Source organism: Sycon ciliatum, chromosome 9, assembly GCF_964019385.1.
Source record: "Sycon ciliatum chromosome 9, ocSycCili1.1, whole genome shotgun sequence".
Taxonomy (NCBI): domain Eukaryota; kingdom Metazoa; phylum Porifera; class Calcarea; order Leucosolenida; family Sycettidae; genus Sycon; species Sycon ciliatum.
This window is the reverse complement of record NC_088651.1, coordinates 2,269,215-2,289,242: the sequence shown is the minus strand read 5'-3', so window position 1 is coordinate 2,289,242 and position 20,028 is coordinate 2,269,215. Positions and strand designations below refer to the sequence as shown.

At 46.3% G+C, this 20,028-nt stretch overlaps 1 protein-coding gene across 1 annotated transcript in view; it reads right to left on the bottom strand.

The window, feature by feature from the left end:
* Positions 1-20,028, bottom strand: part of LOC135824916 (neurogenic locus notch homolog protein 1-like) — a 77,011-nt gene that overhangs the window by 6,780 nt on the left and 50,203 nt on the right. The window contains exons 27-41 of the mRNA XM_065337658.1: positions 18,577-18,690; positions 17,210-17,323; positions 16,087-16,200; positions 14,629-14,742; positions 13,534-13,647; positions 12,745-12,858; positions 11,652-11,765; positions 10,048-10,161; positions 9,357-9,470; positions 7,862-7,975; positions 7,330-7,443; positions 6,186-6,299; positions 4,864-4,977; positions 4,055-4,168; positions 3,439-3,552 (exon numbers count right to left, since the gene is read on the bottom strand). Coding sequence (XP_065193730.1) covers positions 3,439-3,552; positions 4,055-4,168; positions 4,864-4,977; positions 6,186-6,299; positions 7,330-7,443; positions 7,862-7,975; positions 9,357-9,470; positions 10,048-10,161; positions 11,652-11,765; positions 12,745-12,858; positions 13,534-13,647; positions 14,629-14,742; positions 16,087-16,200; positions 17,210-17,323; positions 18,577-18,690 — 1,710 coding nt within the window. The remainder of the gene's footprint in view (positions 1-3,438; positions 3,553-4,054; positions 4,169-4,863; positions 4,978-6,185; positions 6,300-7,329; positions 7,444-7,861; positions 7,976-9,356; positions 9,471-10,047; positions 10,162-11,651; positions 11,766-12,744; positions 12,859-13,533; positions 13,648-14,628; positions 14,743-16,086; positions 16,201-17,209; positions 17,324-18,576; positions 18,691-20,028) is intronic.

Here is a 20,028-nt window from a genome sequence, read left to right as displayed (position 1 = left end):
AAAGGCTGTCACGGTCCTGTGACCATCGGCGTACAGTTGACGCTGATGGGGCATCGGATAAAGTGCTGGCGTCAGTAATTGTCTGGTATACCTGGAATCTACATCTACAGCTGGTTTTGACTTCCAGCCATCCTTCGTTAGTTATGCTTGTGACTATCATGCCAGCAAGTCGATCAGCAGCATCACCTCGCATCTTTGATGGTGAGGCCTGCAAAACGTCACCGACCAGTGACGATGCTTAAAAGGGCACCCTACCAGAGCTGGCGCAGTGTATGGTGCAGTCTTTCATGAATCCATGAACTATGCTGTTTGGCTGCTGTAGCTCTGACGCTTGCGTGTGTGCCTTACATTAAGGGCAGCGGGCCGTCTGCTCTAGCCATTTGCCAATGCATGCACGGCTGAACGTCTACCAGCAAGCTGCAAACACTTCTCTCCCTACCACACTGTGACATAGTGGACATTGTGCGTGTGTTGTTGCATTCCTATCTGAACTGAACTGTTCTGGATGCAGAGATTTACCCACTAAGCCCTAGAGAAATATGAATAAATACTATACTACTACAGTAGGTATCGGTTATAGCGTGGGTGTTTGAAAAACGACATTTGATTCTTATTGCCGATATTTCTTACACACGATAAATCACGTGTGACATATCATATGCACGTGTGACATAATACATGTTTGGCATGTGGACACGTACAATCATGTAGGTCTACACAATCATGATACACACGGATCAGACTCGCGGTCGTGCTAGGCGACTGCGGAGCAGCAGATAGCTGGACAGAAAAAGTGGTTCTACAATGCTCAGTTGGACATAACTCTCTTTTTGTGTTGAATATTATTGTATTGAGCATGCACAGAGCACAGATGTTATTACTACAGGCGATACACTTTGCACTAATCTGTCATATTTTGCTACACAAAATCCATTCTTAGGGCCGATATATTCTACTATGCGATAATACTGCTTGTAAGAATAAAAATACACATAAAATAGGTGTTATGATTATGAAAAAATGAGTGGTCATTCTTGTAGGCAGTATATTCTTGTATACGACCACACTATAACCGATACGCACTGTACTATTACTAAACTTGGTATGCGGGTGTGACGTGCTGCTGCTCATCAGATTCGGTCCATGCGACGCTCTTGTTTTTAGTTTTGTTATTTTGTCTTCCTTTTTTGAATTCGTAAACCGAACAGACTAAACTATCCAGTGATCAGGTACTGGTGTGGTGGGGCGAGGTTTTGTTGGTGATGCTGTTGTCAGTGGTGGCGGCGTGCATGTGCTCGTGCTTGCGGACGATGGCCCGCGTTTTCTCCCATGCCGCAAGTTTGTCTTGCGTTTGTGTTCTGCATTTGGACTTCCTGCCAGGCTTGGGCTTGCATTTCAAACAGTTTGTCCCACTGTGTGGCTCCCAGTCTTTGAGCGGTGTACATCCACCTCTAGAGCTCCAGAGAATGTTGGGCCCCTGGCAGTAACAGTGCATTCCATGGCCAATTTTCAAGTGTGGCAAAAATGTTCAGGGTGTATTTGGTTTCATCCACATTGAGATGAAACACTGCCAAAATGGATTCAGTATGATCTGCCACACGATACTTCGTCTGTCCACTCCTTGACGCGAATTTCTCCCCTCCAATACGACAACACGACGACAGGAAGCTAACATGAGCCTCCATTTCTGAACAAAATTACGTCTCTAACATGGCCACGAAAAGCTACAGTTATGCACGTCAAGCTTAGGACTACACGAAATCGAAAGGCTAGGACATCGAGGTATACTAGAAAATTGTCTGCGAGGCGGAGAAAATTCGCTGACGAGGTTGGCGAGCCCTTGAAATCGAGCGACGATCCAAAAATAATTGCACCCACGTCGAGAAAGAAACCATGCGTAGCGCGTGGGTAACCCAAGAAGATCGCTCGAGCGGCGGCACAGTCGAAGGCAAGGCCAGTCCAAGCTCTAAACTCTATCGAATGACCTGGCAAACACCCGTGGTTTCGGTTGACCTTGCCCGTTTGAGATGGAAGTCGAGCGAAATTGCAAACATACGACTAGGCCAGATCGCGTAAAAAATGAAAAAGATTAAAATTTGGCCGCCATATTTAATGAACGCGCATCGCATGCATGGGACAGCCGTGAGAGAGGGACTGCAATGACATCATCAATATCTAGTAGGGCAAAACATGCACAGGTTGTGACATCATCAATATCTAGAGAGGGACTGCAATGACATCATCAATATCTAGTAGCGCAAAACATGCACAGGTTGTGACATCATCAATATCTAGAGAGGGACTGCAATGTGGGAAGGGAGGGGAAGGGGGGGGGGGAGGAGGGTGTTAGGTATCACGTGCAGGGATGAATTTATCCTGTATCGCATCGCAGTTTGCTACGCAAAATCGATCTACTGCTACTCAAAAATCACAGTGGCACGCAGAAAACTGCGATACATACATGTACAGGCTATCGATGCTTTTTGTAGCTTACGCCACAAATTAAATTTTGCATAGCAAAAACTGCTATGCAAAACCGTGACAGAAAATTCATCCCTGACGTGACAAGCAAGCACTACAGAATGAAACCTGACATGACGTGACTTACAGACTACAAGTGCTGCTTTAAACACCGTGAAACCCATTGTAAACCTACTGAAAACCCACTGTAAACCTACTGAGAACCCACTGTAAACCCACCGTAAACCCACTGTAAACCCACCGTAAACCCACTGTAAACCCACTGTAAACCCACTGCAAACCCACTGTTATGAAACCACAAGTTCTCGAGAGTGAAAGGCCTTCTCGCTTGTGACATTGTGTTCGTTTCAATGCAGTTGTATCTCGACTCCGCCGTACTGCTGATGTTTACGACGTGGTATACGCTACAGGCGCTATGTGCCGTTTGCTGTGTGCGCTGTAGTTGTATGTTGTGTGTGTATGCTTTTCTCATAATACGCTGTCATTTTCACTCTATAACTACCTGGTGGTTTTAGTGTTAGTTCATTCATTGTTATAGTCGATGGAAGTGAAATATACCGTCAAGAGTCAATAGTTGTCCTCGTGACGTGTGGTCGTTCGTTTCTGACACTTTAGAGAACCAGAGGGTTCACAACACCCACTGTAAACCCACTGTAAACCCACTGTAAACTCACTGTAAACCCACTGTAAACTCACTGTAAACCCACTGTAAACCCACTGTAAACCCACTGCAAACCCACTGTAAACACACTATCAACAACACCACCTACATGCTACAATCTACCCATACCCACAGTGCTTGTCACCTGACACGCTACACGTGCCCATCGCTGAAGCAATGATAGCGAACACGCTATGTTACGCACAGCAAATTGCGCTGGGATAACGGCCATTCAACAGCTTGCAAGGCTAATGAATTGTATTGCTCGACACCACAGTCACAGACAACACACTCACTAGTCTGGCAGGAGTCTCCGGTGAAGCCAAGAACGCAGACACACAGGAAAGCGTCGACCTGATCGATGCAAGTGGCTTTGTTGAGGCACGGGGCTGGCAGGCAGTCATCTATATCTGGAAAATAATAGTTGTAAAAATGGGGACCAAAACCACAACCAGGAATTACATTGTGGTAGCAGTGACAATAGCACTGACAATACCAGCACAAGGAGGAGATGGCACAGCAGCAGCAGCAGCAGCAGCAGCAGAAGAAGCAGCAGCAGCAGCGGCAGCAGCAGAAGCAACAGCAGCAGCATCACCCGCAGTGAAGTACAAGGAATGCACAGGTTGAATTATAATTCATAAAATGCTTGATGGCAATGTAGGTATTGACAGCAGTCATGGAGCAATTCCCTCCCCACTGAACCACACACAGCCAGAATGAATAGGAAGATCTTTTTTAATACCTTTTTTGAAAGACAGGAAGCTGATCAGGGACAGAAAAACTACAAATCTCAAGCTAATCATCACCATCATCAATCATCAAGAAGGACTCCGTAAGATCTTTTTTTCCGCATATTTTATTATCATAATTCGTTGGTTGTGCTACCATAGTGACTGCCCGGTCCCCACCAACCTGTTTGGCATACGACTCCAGTAAATCCATTGGCACAAGTACATGTAACCTCATTTACACCATCGGTACAAGTAGCACCATTCTGACATGGCTTAGAAGCACACTCATCTATGTCTGCAGAATAATACAAAAAGACAAAATGGGTAAACACTGGGCAACACGCGGCCTGCTTCAAAATGTCCCGTATGCAACACATCCAACCGCTGTGCCTTGAGAGCAGGCTTTAATGGGGCTAAAAGGGACTTCTCCAAGCACTCACAGACTCCATTTCAGCCATTTACACATTAGGGTCCCTCAACTCAAACACAAAGAATACAGTCTCTTTGCTGCACACGTCATTTAAACTGTTCAGCACATTTTCGGGCATGGCTCATCAACAGAGCGAAAACAGAAAAAATTGATGTGAACCAACAATGGCTAGAAATGGACTTCACAGCTCAAAATGCGAGCTGCGCTCAATTTGGTCGAGGAAAATTTATATCTCCTCCAAAAGATCACACGTTGAGCACATAGTGCTGTTAGCCACGCTAGCTAACGTATTTCAAAATGGACCCCTCATCCTTTAATGATGAATTTTCTCCAGCAGAGACTTATACCACTCTCTTCTGCAGCTCCACTATAGCGAAGTTCAATAAGAAATAAACACATTACAAAATGGTCACTCGCTGTAGCATGCTGTCCATGGTTTGCTGCTATCCATAGTTTTGTTCACACAGTGGCTACTGTTTATCACAAGCGTTTTGTCTGATTCACTTGGCAATGAATCTGGATACTGCTTATACTCCGAAAACCCCCGATAGATCTCTTACTTGTTTGGCACTTTCCTCCGGTGAATCCCAGCGCACAAATGCAAGTGAAGTTGTTGATACCATCGATACAAGTACTACCATTGGCACACGGTTGAGAGGCACAATCATCAATATCTGAAAGAAGAGAGAGAGAGAGAGAGAGAGAGAGAGAGAGAGAGAGAGAGAGAGAGAGAGGGAGAGAGAGAGAAGAGATCGATAGATAGATAGATAGATAGATAGAGAGAGATAGATAGAGAGAGAGATAGATAGAGAGAGAGAGAGGGGGGGGGGTGAGAGAGGGAGAAAGAGAGAGAGAGAGAGAGAGAGAGAGAGAGAGTAACATGATCAGTGCACACAACACGTATGAAAGGGAAAGAGAACGGACGCAACACGAGGCTAACAAAATCATACTTAGAAATTTAAAGTTATAAAACGCAGACTCAGGTCAATTGTTTCTGCAAATATTCCCTAGTTTGATCTCACTTTCCATGTAATAGAGTCAGTGATGTGTCACCTGTTGTGTCCAGACTTAAAATTGTCCACAGTCAGTGCCATGTTTGCTGCCTCGCATCGCATGTCACAAGCTCTTACAGGTCTCCTGGCGTCTTTTAAGGGATCTCTGAATGTGTACCAGAGTTGATCATGGGAAAGATGGCGGGCCTGGGGAACGCCATACAATCCCCGCCTGTGTTAAAAAGGCGTTGTTCACTTGTGCACCGCCCATATTTGCTGGTAGACATTCAGTGTGCATTTTGAGCATTGCATAAAACGGACGCTTCAAATCCACAGGGTGACTAAAAGTGAGTTTAAAGAATGTCGGTGCAAGCTTCACCCAAACACTCGATACATATCCTTCAAATTCATGTGCTCCTCAAGTGAAATGCAGTATTGCTGAATCGAGTGATCCCTACATGTGTGATCATTCCTCATAAGTAGGGGTGAAACAATTATACCGAATACTCGAATACTCGCTCGGTTTTTTCAGAAATATTCGTACTCGGAATAAATCAGAGTACTCGTTCCTACGTGGTACATGCATTTACCACAGAAATCTGCAGTTTCAGAGCAGCCAATTGGCAGATATTGATGTGCAGACTGTGTGGTGAACATTTGTTCAAGAGTAGAGAGAGCCCAAATGACCCAGCAACCAATATACCAGAGAAAAATGGCTGCCATTCGGTTCAATCAGGGGTGTATCATGTGATTTTAAGGCCCTCGGTGTGCAATTTTTAGGAGATGAAGAATACTCGAATACTCGAATATTCGATCGGAGAAAATCAGAGTACTCGAACTCGGGATCTCAATGCCAACTTTCACCCCTACTCATAAGGCAGTATGCTTACTTGTTTGGCATGTGTCTCCTGTGAAGCCAGCAGCACACATACACTTGAATGCGTCAATACCATCCAAACACGTTCCCTTATTCTGGCATGGCTGAGGGTCACAGTCATCGATATCTGCGGGCACAAGAGAACAGATGTACATCATATGGGCACACACACACGCACACACACACACACACACACACACACACATACATGCAAACACACAGACCGACCAACACACAGACGCACAGACACATGCACACAACGAAGCATTTCATCACCTTCTGCATTCGTCACAGTATAGTGCATGCTGTAATATGATGCAACTCACAGTCAAGAGAATGTCCTAGTTCACAGCTAGGCTTAGCACGGATTTTCCAAAGAGGGTAACCTACGCAGTCTACATACTTGGGCTGAGAAGCAACATGGATTTTCATCCTAGTAAAACAACAAGAATATGATGAAGTTGATTGCTCTGACGAAGAACACACGATTCCTGCCGAACTTGACACTTGACGGACTCACGACTGCCATCCGGTGCACACGAGGAGCACGTCGCACCTTCCGCTCTGCAAACCTCCAAGAAAGCACCACTCCCTGCTCAATACACAGTGTTTCGGCAAATTCACCGCTCATCAGTTGAGCTTGAGTAGGCTGAGGAAGATTGCGGCTGAAAATCACCACTTATATAGTGCTCTCCAGGCAAAACCATCACCAGGGATACAAACTTACATAGATGCTCCATCAACAATCAACATCGTCACGAATACCGCCAAAGTCGCAACTTCTAAGTAAGAAGATGAAGATTGCTTTAGCTTAAATGTACAGGCAATTTGGAACATTCAGAACGGGAGTACTTGTGTGGTGACCAACAGTTAGGTGTGCAGGCTGAGAGAGAGAGATCTCCCTGTAGCTCTGCAAGTCTATTATACCAATCGTATAGGTGTGACATGATATAGGTGTGACATGTTTTATCATGTCACACCTATACGATTGGTATAATAGACTTGCAGAGCTACAGGGAGATCTCTCTCTCTCTCAGCCTGCACACCTAACTGTTGGTCACCACACTTGGGCTGGACGTAGCTTGTTGCAAGGAGCTTGGCAAATGTGGGCAATTGGGATAAGCAATGCATTGCTATCACAGTGACTACCGACTAACCTGTTTCGCATACGTCTCCAGTAAATCCATTGGCACATGTACATGTAAACTCATCTATACCGTCGTCACAGGTACCACCATTCTGACATGGCTGTGGATCACAATCATCTATGTCTGCATGGAGCAAGGAGCAAAAAAAGATAAAAAGAACATCAGTGGCTATAGTAGATTGTATCCTAGACGTCAATGAAGTTTTCACATTATGTCTACATGCAGCCGTTACATGCCATCAATGTGTTTTATCCACACTGCACAGATAACGATCGCAGTAGCAGCATACACAATACCATAATTAGCAGCAGTGGGAGCTGTGGCAGTAGCAACAGCATTGGCAGCATCAGCATCAGATGCAGCAGCAGCAGCGCTACGGACCTGACATCAGGACGGGACGGACGTGGCAGCAGCAGCAGCAGCAGATCAACATATACCATAATCTGCTGCATCAGGAGCACCCCTATCCTTACCAGCATCAGCAATAAACAACAGCAACTCACACACTAGTAACAATAACTTTTCAACAAAATTCCCTTACCTTCTCCACATGTGGGTCCAGTAAATCCGGGAGGACAGATGCAAGTGAACATATTTGTCTGGTTCACGCACGTTGCTCCATTTTGACACGGCTGTGACAGACATTCGTCCACATCTGTGTAGAAATGCACACGATACGATACAGGCAAAACTGCCTTTTAAAATACAGTGTGCTGCTCAATGATATCCAGTCGCGTCACTCAAGTTTGCGCCTTGCACCATTTCGCAGCCCAGTGTTTGCAAGTCTATGGCTGCGTAGTGTCCGGCGAATACATGAGTGACGTGACTGGATGTCATTGAGCAGTACACTGTTCGTACAGAGTGTAAGACATACTATTGTGTGGAATGTGCTTTTTGCAGTTGACAATAATGTGCACATTTTATTGCAGCGCGGGTATAGTACGTACTTTGGCTAGGAAGTACTTATTCCGTGTTCCCCTGGTGGGTACGTCCTATCAGGTTTTGACTGTAATAAAAGTAATCAATCATCTTGAAGTTATCACATGCATTGTAGTTATCACATGCATTGTAGTTATCACATGCATTGTAGTTATCACATGCATTGTAGTTATCACATGCATTGTAGTTATCACATGCATTGTAGTTATCACATGCATTGTAGTTATCTGGGCATTACCGCGACTGCTACACCTGCAGGAATCTGCTCAATATTTTCTTCCTTAGGCTTTTAAAAATTGCACCCTATTGTACACATATTGTACACGTACACACAAGCGGAAAAACCGTCAGTGATCAAATTCCCTACACAGTGTTTCACCGTTCAAGCAACGGATCATCAGATGGATGATCAAACAAAGTATGAGTACACTGGTTATATACTTAGAAGGTGTGAACTCCGTCACTATGGAGTGTGAAAATTATCATTATGTCGGGTCCCGGATGTGACAAGTCCATTTATCATGATGCATTGTACAGAGTGCGTAGGTGCTAGATGAGGGTGATGATATTGCGGGGTGTGACCAGCCCATTTTTCATGATGCATTGCACAGAGTGCCTAGGGAAAGGTGATAGCGCAGTGGTGCCATGCCAGGTAACAGATATAGAGGCGCTACCAAGGCCATAGAATAAATGTATTGTACACGTATATTTATTCTCGGAGACCCCCTTGATTTAGGCTTCGGCCTTTGGGGAATCCCGCAAATAATAATAATAATAATAATAATAATGAATCCTCGATAACAAAACAGAAGACGAGAGCCTGTTTGCACTGAATCCTCATATCTGATGCACTGGGCCATCATCACACAGCACCCACCTGACAGCAGCCAGCATACAGCTCGACATTCTGATGCACATGGCAGTCGTTTCAGCATCTATCACTCCGTCCAGCACCTAGCACTCGTTTTAGCATCCAAGAATAAAGGTTGACCCCCCCCCCCCCACACACATATTTCCTGCACACTGGTACGTGGGGATCTAGGGTTGAAGACCAGGCAACAAGTGCTGGGTAAGAAATAGCGGTTTTCACAACTCACCGATTTGACAAGTTGTTCCGTTGAAACCAGGGGGACATTTGCACATGAATGAGTCACTGCCTTCAATGCATGATCCATTATTGAGACATGGCTGACTGTTGCATATCACAATCTCTGTAGATAACAAGAGAGGGGAGAGAGACAGAGAGAGACAGAGAAAGAGAGAGAGAGAGAAGAGAGAGAGAGAGAGAGAGAGAGAGAGAGAGAGAGAGAGAGAGAGAGAGAGGAGAGAGTGGTAGAGAGAGAGAGAGAGAGAGAGAGAGGAGAGAGTGGTAGAGAGAGAGTGGTAGAGAGAGAGAGAGAAAGAGAGAGAGAGAGAGAGAGAGAGAGAGAGAGAGAGAGAGAGAGAGAGAGGAGAGAGTGGCAGAGAGAGAGAGAGAGAGAGAGAGAGAGAGAACAGATAGAGATAGATAGAAAACAACCATTTTTGACTACCAGGGTATGTGCACAAATTGTATTCAATTTTTGCAAAAAACTGTAGACTCAAAGATAGAGTCAACTACATATTCAAAAGTGCTATTTGGTCAAGGAGAGCGATATAAAAGCAAAAAGAAAGAAAGAGAGAGAGAGAGAGAGCATGAGTGAGAGTGAGTGAGTGAGAGAGAGAAAAAGAGAGAGAGATTAATGGGAGAGAGAGAGGCGGGGTAGAGGGAGAACAAGAGAGATGTGGAAATGAAAGAGCTCCACTCACCCGATTCGCATTGCATGCCGGTAAATCCGATTGGACACTGACACACGAACGTTCCCACCATGTCAAAACAAGTGGCGGCATTCTGGCATGGATTACTGTCACATTCGTTGATGTCTAGTAAATCAGAGTACACAGGTGAGCACAAAGTGCAGTCAAATCAGCATTTGTGTTTTGTCTAGCATCACGATGAATTTACCCAAAACTGGCACCCCAATGCTTTGGCATCTTTTTATTATCTTGTTTTGGTTGTTACCATCAAGATACCGTACACGCTCAAATACAAGCCCCCCTTTGAATAGAGCCCCCTCTCAAATAGAGCCCGTTTGTCAGAGGGAATCGAAATAATAATGCCCCGTCTCATATATAAGCTCGGGGCCATAATTAAACGCGCAAAGTCCGTCCCGATGATGTAGTGCAGTACATGAACCGTGTATGGTGATGCACATGCAACATGGTGTACTACTTACTGCACATAAGTTGCAGTCAAGGGTACTTGCCGTACAGCGATCGAGTGTACTCACTGCATGTATTGATCAGCATGAATAGTGTGAAACAATTTACGCTTCTATTATAAAATAAAGCCCCCTCTTGAATAAAGCACTCTCTCAAATATAACCCCCTCAATGAGTCTTCTGGAAAAATAGAGCCCCGGGGCTTCTATTCGTGCCTATACTGCCGTATAGGGCAATTGGTTGTACTTGTATCTGAACTTCTTCCCGGCAACATTAGACGGTGGAAAAGGCAAAGGGGAGGCCAGTTGTTTTTCGGCCAGCTCAAGCAAAATTTGCACAGGTATTTCAGGGGCGTAGCAGCCGCTCCGGCCGGTCCGGCTTTGGCCGGACCACTTTTTCGCCCGACCACGACCACCATAGTAAAACAATGCCAAAAGTGCCCAGAATGCAGGATTTTGTACCCTAATTTCCCGGACCCCCCCCCCCCCCCTAGCCTGGCAGGACCACCGCCAACGTCGGTGCTACGCGCCTGTATTATAACAATACCATGACAACCATTCCGAAATTGGCATTCAGTCCATCCAGGCAAACAGCTAGAGGACTCGGGCATTTGCAAGTGGGGATTTTTTGGCCAAATTAAGTTCTGAAATCCAATTTTTAAATCAGCCCCGAGCGTGAAGTCTTTAGCCAGGCTGCAGCCAGGCTGCTTCCAAGAACAAAACAGAAACTACCAGTGGGTTTGTACCATGCATGGTGCAATGGAAGAACAACACGATTGTCTTCTGGAACGTTACAGTAACAGCTACATCAGTCGCAGTAGAAACAGCAACTCCACCACCACCACCACCACCAACAACAACAACAACAACTGCAGCAAACACACCACCGCTGCTGCTGCTGCTGCTGCTGCTGGTGACCAGCAGCAGCAGCAGCAGCAGCAGCAGCAGCAGCAGCAGCAGCAGCAGCAGCAGCAGCAGCAGCAGCAGCAGCAGCAGCAGCAGCAGCAGCAGCAGCAGCAGCAGCAGCAGCAGTAGCAGTAGCAGCAGCAGCAGTAGCAGTAGCAGTAGCAGTAGCAGTAGCAGTAGCAGCAGCAGTAGCAGCAGTAGTAGCAGCAGCAGCAGCAGCAGCAGCAGCCAACATAACTGTACTAACCGGTTTGACACATGGGGCCTGTAAATCCCGGTGCACAGGTGCACACAAATTGAGTCAGCTGCTCCACACATGTCGCACCATTCAGGCAAGGATCGCCAATGCAGAATACAATGTCTGCAAGGTAAACACGACAAAACAGAAAAAAGTACCGTGGAACGTACTTAGCACATACTCTGATAAGACAGAATCTTGCTTAGTACAAACTCTGATAATACAAACTCTTGCTTAGTACAAACTCTGATCATGCATAATCTTGCCAAGTATGTATTCTAATAATACATAATCTTGCTTTTAAATACGTACTCTAACAAGGCATAATCTTGCTTAGTACAAACTCTGATAATACAAACTCTTGCTTAGTACAAACTCTAATCTTACATAATCTTGCCTAATACGTACTCTAACAAGGCATAACCTTGCTTAGTACGTACATTGCTCGGAGCACGGGTGTATAAGCCCATTGCGCATTGCCAAATATGGAAGGTATGAGTAATGCATGTGAGCACGCTGGGATCAGCAATGCACTGTTCAACACCCCCTCCCCCTCCCCCCCCCCCCTCCCCTCCCACACACACGACCATGCCCAGGTGGCTATGTGGGGTGTTTATGGTACATGTACACTTGATGTCATTGCACAATGAGCTTTTGATCCAGACTGAAGTGGGTTTGGAGAAAAAGTACCGGGGATATACCTTCCAGTTTTTGACCGGGTTATATCTTATCGGAATTCTCATCCTGTTGGTACTCTGCTAGCGTGAAGTCATGCGCACAATCACACGTAAATTGGTGCTTGGATACAAAGGTCTTTGGATCATTGGTAAAACATTTCAGCTCCATTGCAGCCACTTCAAAACACATCACCAAAGCAAGTGGTTTCTTGGGGCAACCTCTACAATTATCTCAGCCATATTTGTTGACCAGGAGCCATAATTATTGAGGAACATAAACCAGGATCATCATCATCAGGGTTGAGATAACTATAGAGTTTGCAACAAAGAGACCACTAGCTTAGGTGAATGTGAAAGGGTTTCTGGAGTATACGAGGTGTTTGGATAGTCGATGGTGCACGTTAACATAATCTACACCTGCTCACCTGTCTGGCATTCTGCTCCCGTAAAACCGGGTGCACAGTCACATGTAAAGGTGTTGATACCGTTTGTACACGTTGCTCCGTTCTGACAGGGCATGTCGGCACAGTTATCGATGACTGCACAGGGGAACACACACACAAACATACACACACGTACATACATGCAGGCACACACATGCGTGCCCATACATACACACGTACACATGCACATGTACACACACGTACACACACGTACCCACACGCACAGGCACACACCTCTGACCTCAGACCTGCCCATCGCTGAAGCGATGATAGCGAACAGCTATGTTACACATAGCAACTTGTGCTGGGATGACACCATTCAACAGCTTGCAAGGCTGATAAATTGACCGCCACTAATTTTAGCCTGGTATCCACCACACAGCTGATTGAAGTGGCTTTTTTTGGCCAGTGAATCCCTATTTTCATTTTTCATTTTTCACACACGCGCGCACACACACACACACACACACACACACACACACACACCATTTGACCATTTGACGCCCATTGCTCATGATAGCGATGCTACTGCAGAAGCCATAGCCATAGCAGCTTGTGCTGAAAATTGCACCATTCAACAACTTGCTAAGGCACTAGGGGCACGGACCCCGGTTATTCATCCGGATTACAATGTCTACAACAGTCGTTTGATTGCAATAGAGAGAGAGAGAGAGAGAGAGAGAGAGAGAGAGAGAGAGAGAGAGAGAAGGGGGGGGGGGAGGAGAGATAGCCAGAAGTAGGCAGAGAGAGCCAAAGACAACATGGCCCTACCTTCTGAGCAGTTCATTCCAGTGAACCCAGGAGCACAGTCACATGCAAATGTGTTGATACCATTAGTACATGTTGCTCCATTCTGACAGGGCATGCTGGCACAGTTATCAATAACTGCACAGGGGAACATGATACCACCACAAACACACAGAAGAACAGATTACAGTGTGTAGCTAACAACGCTTAGGCTGCATTCACACACGGTACAAAACCACATACAAGCGTCATGTTCTTTGAAGTTGGCATGGAAACATGCGCGAAAAGTGAAAAATCACATCAACGTTCAAAGCCATCCCGGAGCGGCTTTGAAGGCGGCTTTGAAAGCGGATTTCGGCTTTTTGTTTTCAGGCAAGTCGAAACGAGTGGTTTGGTGTGTCGAGTGCGCAGAGTTTTTGTTAGTTTTTGTAGAGTCCGGTGGTACAATGCCTCGAGTTGTCTTTTCTGCCGAGGTGGAGCTACGGCTGATAGAACTATGGGGAAAATACAAGCGAGAAAAGTGAAACTATGATGAAAAGAGCTGTTGCCGAGAAGAGGATTGCAGATGAGCTGAATCTGTGCGCAAAGCAGCCATCCGGAGGTGATCAGGCAATGATAACACGGCCGCAATCGTTCACAAATCCAGCACACCCAGAGGAATACACCAGTTGTGGAGGCGTTCCACCGAGATCATACTACTACTAGCGGACCAAGAAATAGTATTTTTGAAATGTTGAGCCAAGTGCTGCACGGTACCGGTGCGCTCAGGTCATGCAGAAATCAAAATTCCCGCTCTTCGCCATGGGTCACGCGGGTCACTTTTTACGGGTTTGGCATGCACTGCATTTGACTGTGTGAATGCACAGGTGTTGCATTGCAAGTGGCTTGTACGGTCATGTAAACGCCAATTTTTGTACCGTGTGTGAATGCAGCCTAAATCTCCAATTTAGTCTCATGGCTGTGCGTGCATCTGTCACACGTAGCAAATAACTACCAATGATAGTGACCATGCAATAAGCAACTACACTAGAAATCTGATAATGAAGCATAGCATTTTAGACAACAGGACTACTCGCCCATCCGGTTAGAAAATGCCTTTAATGCACATGTTCTCCTTACCTGATTGACAAGTGTCACCGGTGAACCCAGCCACGCAGTTACACGTGAACGTGTTGATTCCGTTCATACACGAGCCATCATTATTACACGGCGTGGATGCGCAATTGTCAATAACTGTATGGATACGGAAAAACAAGGCAGATCGCTGGTAAATGATGAGATCTTATCAGGCATGTCCATGAGTTCTACACAACCGTCCTGCATTGCAACATCATACCGGCTGCATGACATAATGAAAGAGTGTTGCACTACGCCAACCAATAATGATGACATCATCAATCAAAATGGCATGACATCATCAAATAATCCCCATGACATCATAATTCAGTAGTGCATGAACAATATTGATAACCCACTACCCCATGTATGCTTAGTATCATAGAAATCTAAACCCTACCAGCATTAGAACTGCAGGGTATTGAAACCTTACAGCACAGAACCTTTAAAGGGGAAGTTAAGGCAAAAATTAAAATTTCACCAGTTGTAGTCTTCGGGGTGCTGAGTCGAATGGTCTTGGTCCGAGAAAGCTGAGACGCTCCCTTCCTACTTGAATCCCAATCGAACTCGCGCACTTCCACCGAAACTGGGTGACTGCGCCCTACGAGATGGGGATTTGTATGCAAAATGTCACTAAAAGCGCCATTTCGTTCTTATAAAAGCACGGATGACCGCGATTGGCCCATATGTTGTAGTCTTTTGGACGCTGAGTCGACTGGTTTTGGTCCGAAAAGGCTGCGATGCAGCGTTCCGCCTTTATTCCCAATCGAACATGGTTGAACAAGCGGTCACGTGCTCCTGCGTACGCCAGTCACCTGGTCACCGTGCCTGCAGGGTACAACTTACTAGCCTGTTTGACCTTTTTTGGGTGCAGTCCTGTCACTCGAGTTGAACTCGAGTTGAACCTTGGTGTGAAAGTTGTCACCTGCTGGCGTGGTGACCAGGTGATTTGGGCACCCAGGAGCATGTGACCACTTGTTCAACCATGTTCGATTGGGAATAAAGGAGGAACGCTGCATCGCAGACTTTTCGGACCAAAACCAGTCGACTCAGCGTCCAAAAGAGTACAACATATGGGCCAATCGCGGTCATCCGTGCTTTTATAAGAACGAAATGGCGCTTTTAGTGACATTTTGCATACAAATCCCCATCTCGTAGGGCGCAGTCACCCAGTTTCGGTGGAAGTGCGCGAGTTCGATTGGGATTCAAGTAGGAAGGGAGCGTCTCAGCTTCCTCGGACCAAGACCATTCGACTCAGCACCCCGAAGACTACAACTGGTGAAATTTTAATTTTTGCCTTAACTTCCCCTTTAAGTGATCGCAACAAAGAAAACAATTTCCCTATTGTCATGACAACTGCCTTCAAAGAAAAATTTTCACACACGTGATTTCACCCCAAAGACAAGTAACCCACAATAACACAGCCCCTTCAACCCAGTCACCATAGAGCTATGTACATACTGTCCGAACAGTTCAATCCGGTGAAACCAGCTACACAGATGCAAGTGAAGCTGTTCAAGCCGTTGTTGCATGTAGCGCCATTCTCACACGGAGTACTCGCACAGTTGTCAATAACTACACGTCAACACACGCACGCACGCACGCACGCACGCACACACGCACGCACGCACGCACACACACACACACACACGCACGCACGCACACACGCACACACACACACACACACACACACACACACACACACACACACACATACACACACACACACACACACACATACACACACACACACACACATACACACACACACACACACACACATACACACACACACACACATAGAGGAGATACATACACACATATACGTGTACAGATAGGGCACATGCACACACATGCACACACATGCACACACATGCACACACATGCACACACATGCACACACATGCATGCGCATGGACACCAAAAGAAGGGAGATCTTGTAGAGCAATAGCATTGTATCATTTCACCAAATGCAGAGAAAGCTGGGCAAAAGATCGTATACAGGTTGAATTACCCCTATGCTGAACTTGGGTTTTGACGAAGATTGGATTTCTAGGCCAGCATACCATGCAACATCACAATTCTTCTACCAATTCCAGTACACCTCGTAAGAAAGCTTGCCAGCTTTGCACACTACAATGCAGAAAGTGGAAGCAAACCGTCGCCATCATGGAAACAATCTGTTAGCTGTTGTGCAGCTAGTCACACCAAGTACTGATAGAAGCTAAGAAGTGGGATGGGAACAATCCATTAGCTGTCATGCGGCATATATTTTTGTATTGTACTGTCGTGGACATTGGGTTCCGGTCACACGTCTAGCAGCCCCAGGGCGCTGGCCATGCAGCCGTGGATAAGCGGTACACATAGACATTGCAGCTCGCTGGTCGCATCAGATCAACATGTGCAGTGCACGCAGCGTTCTGTACGCGTTGAGGGCGCCGGCCCCGGTCAATTGACTGGATTTCCATGTCCACGACAGTATTATATTATCTTACATGGGCATTCTCAACAGACCCTAAGGTCTTCTTACATGGTGCCCAAGGTGGCATGTGTACTATACCTATGCGGTCTTCATTTCACTTACTGGATTCACACATGTCTCCAGATGCACCAGGTACACAGGCACACTGGAACCCAGCCAGCAGATCCGTGCATGTCCCGCCGTTCTGGCACGGTGACGAGTCACACTCGTCGATCACTGGTCATCAGTGCATGTGTGTGCACAGACACATAGACACAGACACGTACACAAACACAACAGAAGACACGAACACAGAGACACAGATACAGACACAAACACACAGAGACAGAGACAGACACAGACACAGAAACAGACAAATACAAAGACACATACACAAATATAAACACAACACAATAGAATACACTGGGTACGAGAACCCGGGTGCATATTGTGCCAATGTCACCACAGGCGGCTGATGGACATCTGCCGAGAAGCAGCTTCACATGAATGTCCCGGAACCGCTCACAGCCCAGTATGCTGTCCAGTCGCTAGCGCCTTCTCTATACCAGGGCAGTATTCTCCTGCAGCTCGACTAACGTGTGGCTGTTCCCTGTTTGCCCCGCACTGGCAGCCGTTCATCACCGACATTAGACAGGATAGCTGTCACGCTGTGGGAGTGGTGTCAGTGGGGGGGGGGGGGGGTTACACATCGTTTCGTCTTATAGCGAGTATTATCTATTATCCAGACGTGAATGTACGTGTTTCAGGCGTCAGGGGACTTTTGATTGTTGTCTACTAATGAGGTTTGTCTTGTACCCAATGTCGTACTGATGAGGGTAGACCTGTATTATGGACCGGTAACCTGTCTACCTTGTTGAAGTAGATTTGAAGATTGTAAAATATGAGAGGTAGCGTAAGTTGAGCTGTGGGCTCAACATCACGTTGACTTACTCCAGTGCGAACAGGCAAAATCATTATAGTAACAAGGGATTAAGACTTCTGTAAAAACCGCAAAACCCGAACAGTCTTTGGGGTACTGGGGGGGGGGGGCTTTGTCTTGCACTACACACCGTCTTCAGGTTTGTGCATCACTGATCAGTGGAGCTCAGCTCTGCACCAGTTACATAGAACAGTAGTGAGTGCTGTAGAAAGTGTCACATGACAGATTGGTCACATGACTGACTGACTAATCACATGACTGATTGATCACATGACTGACAGATCGTATGACTGAGTGATCCCACCTTCCAACCCGGCAAATACCGCATGACTGAGTGATCACTTGACTGAGTGATCACATGACTGACTGATCACATGACTGACTGATCACATGACTGACTGATCACATGACTGACTAATCACATGACTGACTGATCACATGACTGACTGATCACATGACTGACTGATCACATGACTGACTGATCACATGCCTGACTGATCACATGACTGACTGATTTCATGACTGACTAATCACATGACCTACTACTCACTTGTCTGGCATGTGTCACCGGTGAATCCAGCGGCACAGTTACACGTGAACATGTTGATGGCGTTCACGCACGTTGCTCCATTTTCACATGGCATGTCCATGCAGTTATCAATTACTGAAGTATGGAATAGACAGTAGGAGAGAGAGAGAGAGAGAGAGAGAGAGAGAGAGAGAGAGAGAGAGAGAGAGAGAGAGAGAGAGAGAGAATGATCAAGACAGTTTGAGGGCATCCATCAGAGACAGATGTTCTAGTACCAAACTCGATTATTACGGAGTCCCGAATGAAGGGGTGGGATAGTCAACTTCCACCAGAATAAATAGCCAGCAGAATTCACCACTTATGGTGGAAAGCCGTGTTGATAGACTGTTCCTTTCTTCCTTGAAGTATTCATTTGTCCAGAATTGGGGCAGTCACAGAAATATTCAAATACAAATGGAACTGTCTTCAGGTTTGCGCTAACCATGGAATGGCTCCGTCTTCCTTGCACAGAGTGATGAAACTACAGAAATCCTGAAGAGATCTTCCATCGGAGAATCTGCATGTGTCTATGCATAATATAATTATAACCCAGCCTCGAGCAAGTGTTCATCGAGATGTATGACGTAACCAGGTTTTGCTCATGCTGTGACACAACGTTGCATGGACTAAGAGATAATCACGTCATCAGACTTAGTGTTGTACATGTGGTCGCGCTTGTAGCTCTGTGTCGTACATGCGGCTGCGCGGGTGTCTCTTGTCGTACATGTGGCTGCGCTTGTGTCTCTTTTGTCGTACATGTGGCTGCGCTTGTGTCTCTTTTGTCGTACACGTGGCTGCGTATGTGTCTCTGTGTCGTACATGCTGCTGACCCGTGGTACACGCCGCTGCGCCGTCTTGGAATGCTTAGTACATGCCGCTGCACCGTCTTCTGTCCCCTCCGTATGCATTATTTATCATCTCGTCCCCGTTGCATACACATTTTCTCGTCTTGTCTCCGTTGTATTTGTCTGGTTGCCGTCTTGTGTCCGTCGTATTTCCCCGTCGTTCGTCTTTGTCTCCCGTCCTGTTCAGGCCTTGTTGTACTTTGCACAGGCACCTCTTTAGTATCCCTCACCCCATTTTTTCCCCTCTTTTCTCCACGTCCCCATAATATATTCTCTTGTCCGTTTTGTTGGGGCGCAGTTCTCCAGTCCCCTTACTGAAAGCCAGTTAGAGAAAACGCTCTCTCTCCCAGTGTGCACGAGTCTTTTGTTGTTGTGTGGAGTGGCGAGGAGAGCCGCAGTTCGTCGGATTAAACTGACGACATTTGGCGCCCAACAAATCGAATCCACGACCCTGAAGCTCGTCGACGCGTCGCCGTCAGCTCGTATTCTTCTTCTCCTCGCCGTACCTCCGTATCGATGACGTACTACGAACGACCAGGCCCCGCATTGGCGCGCCTCCTCAGGTGAGCACCCGGTCTTGCTAGTTTGC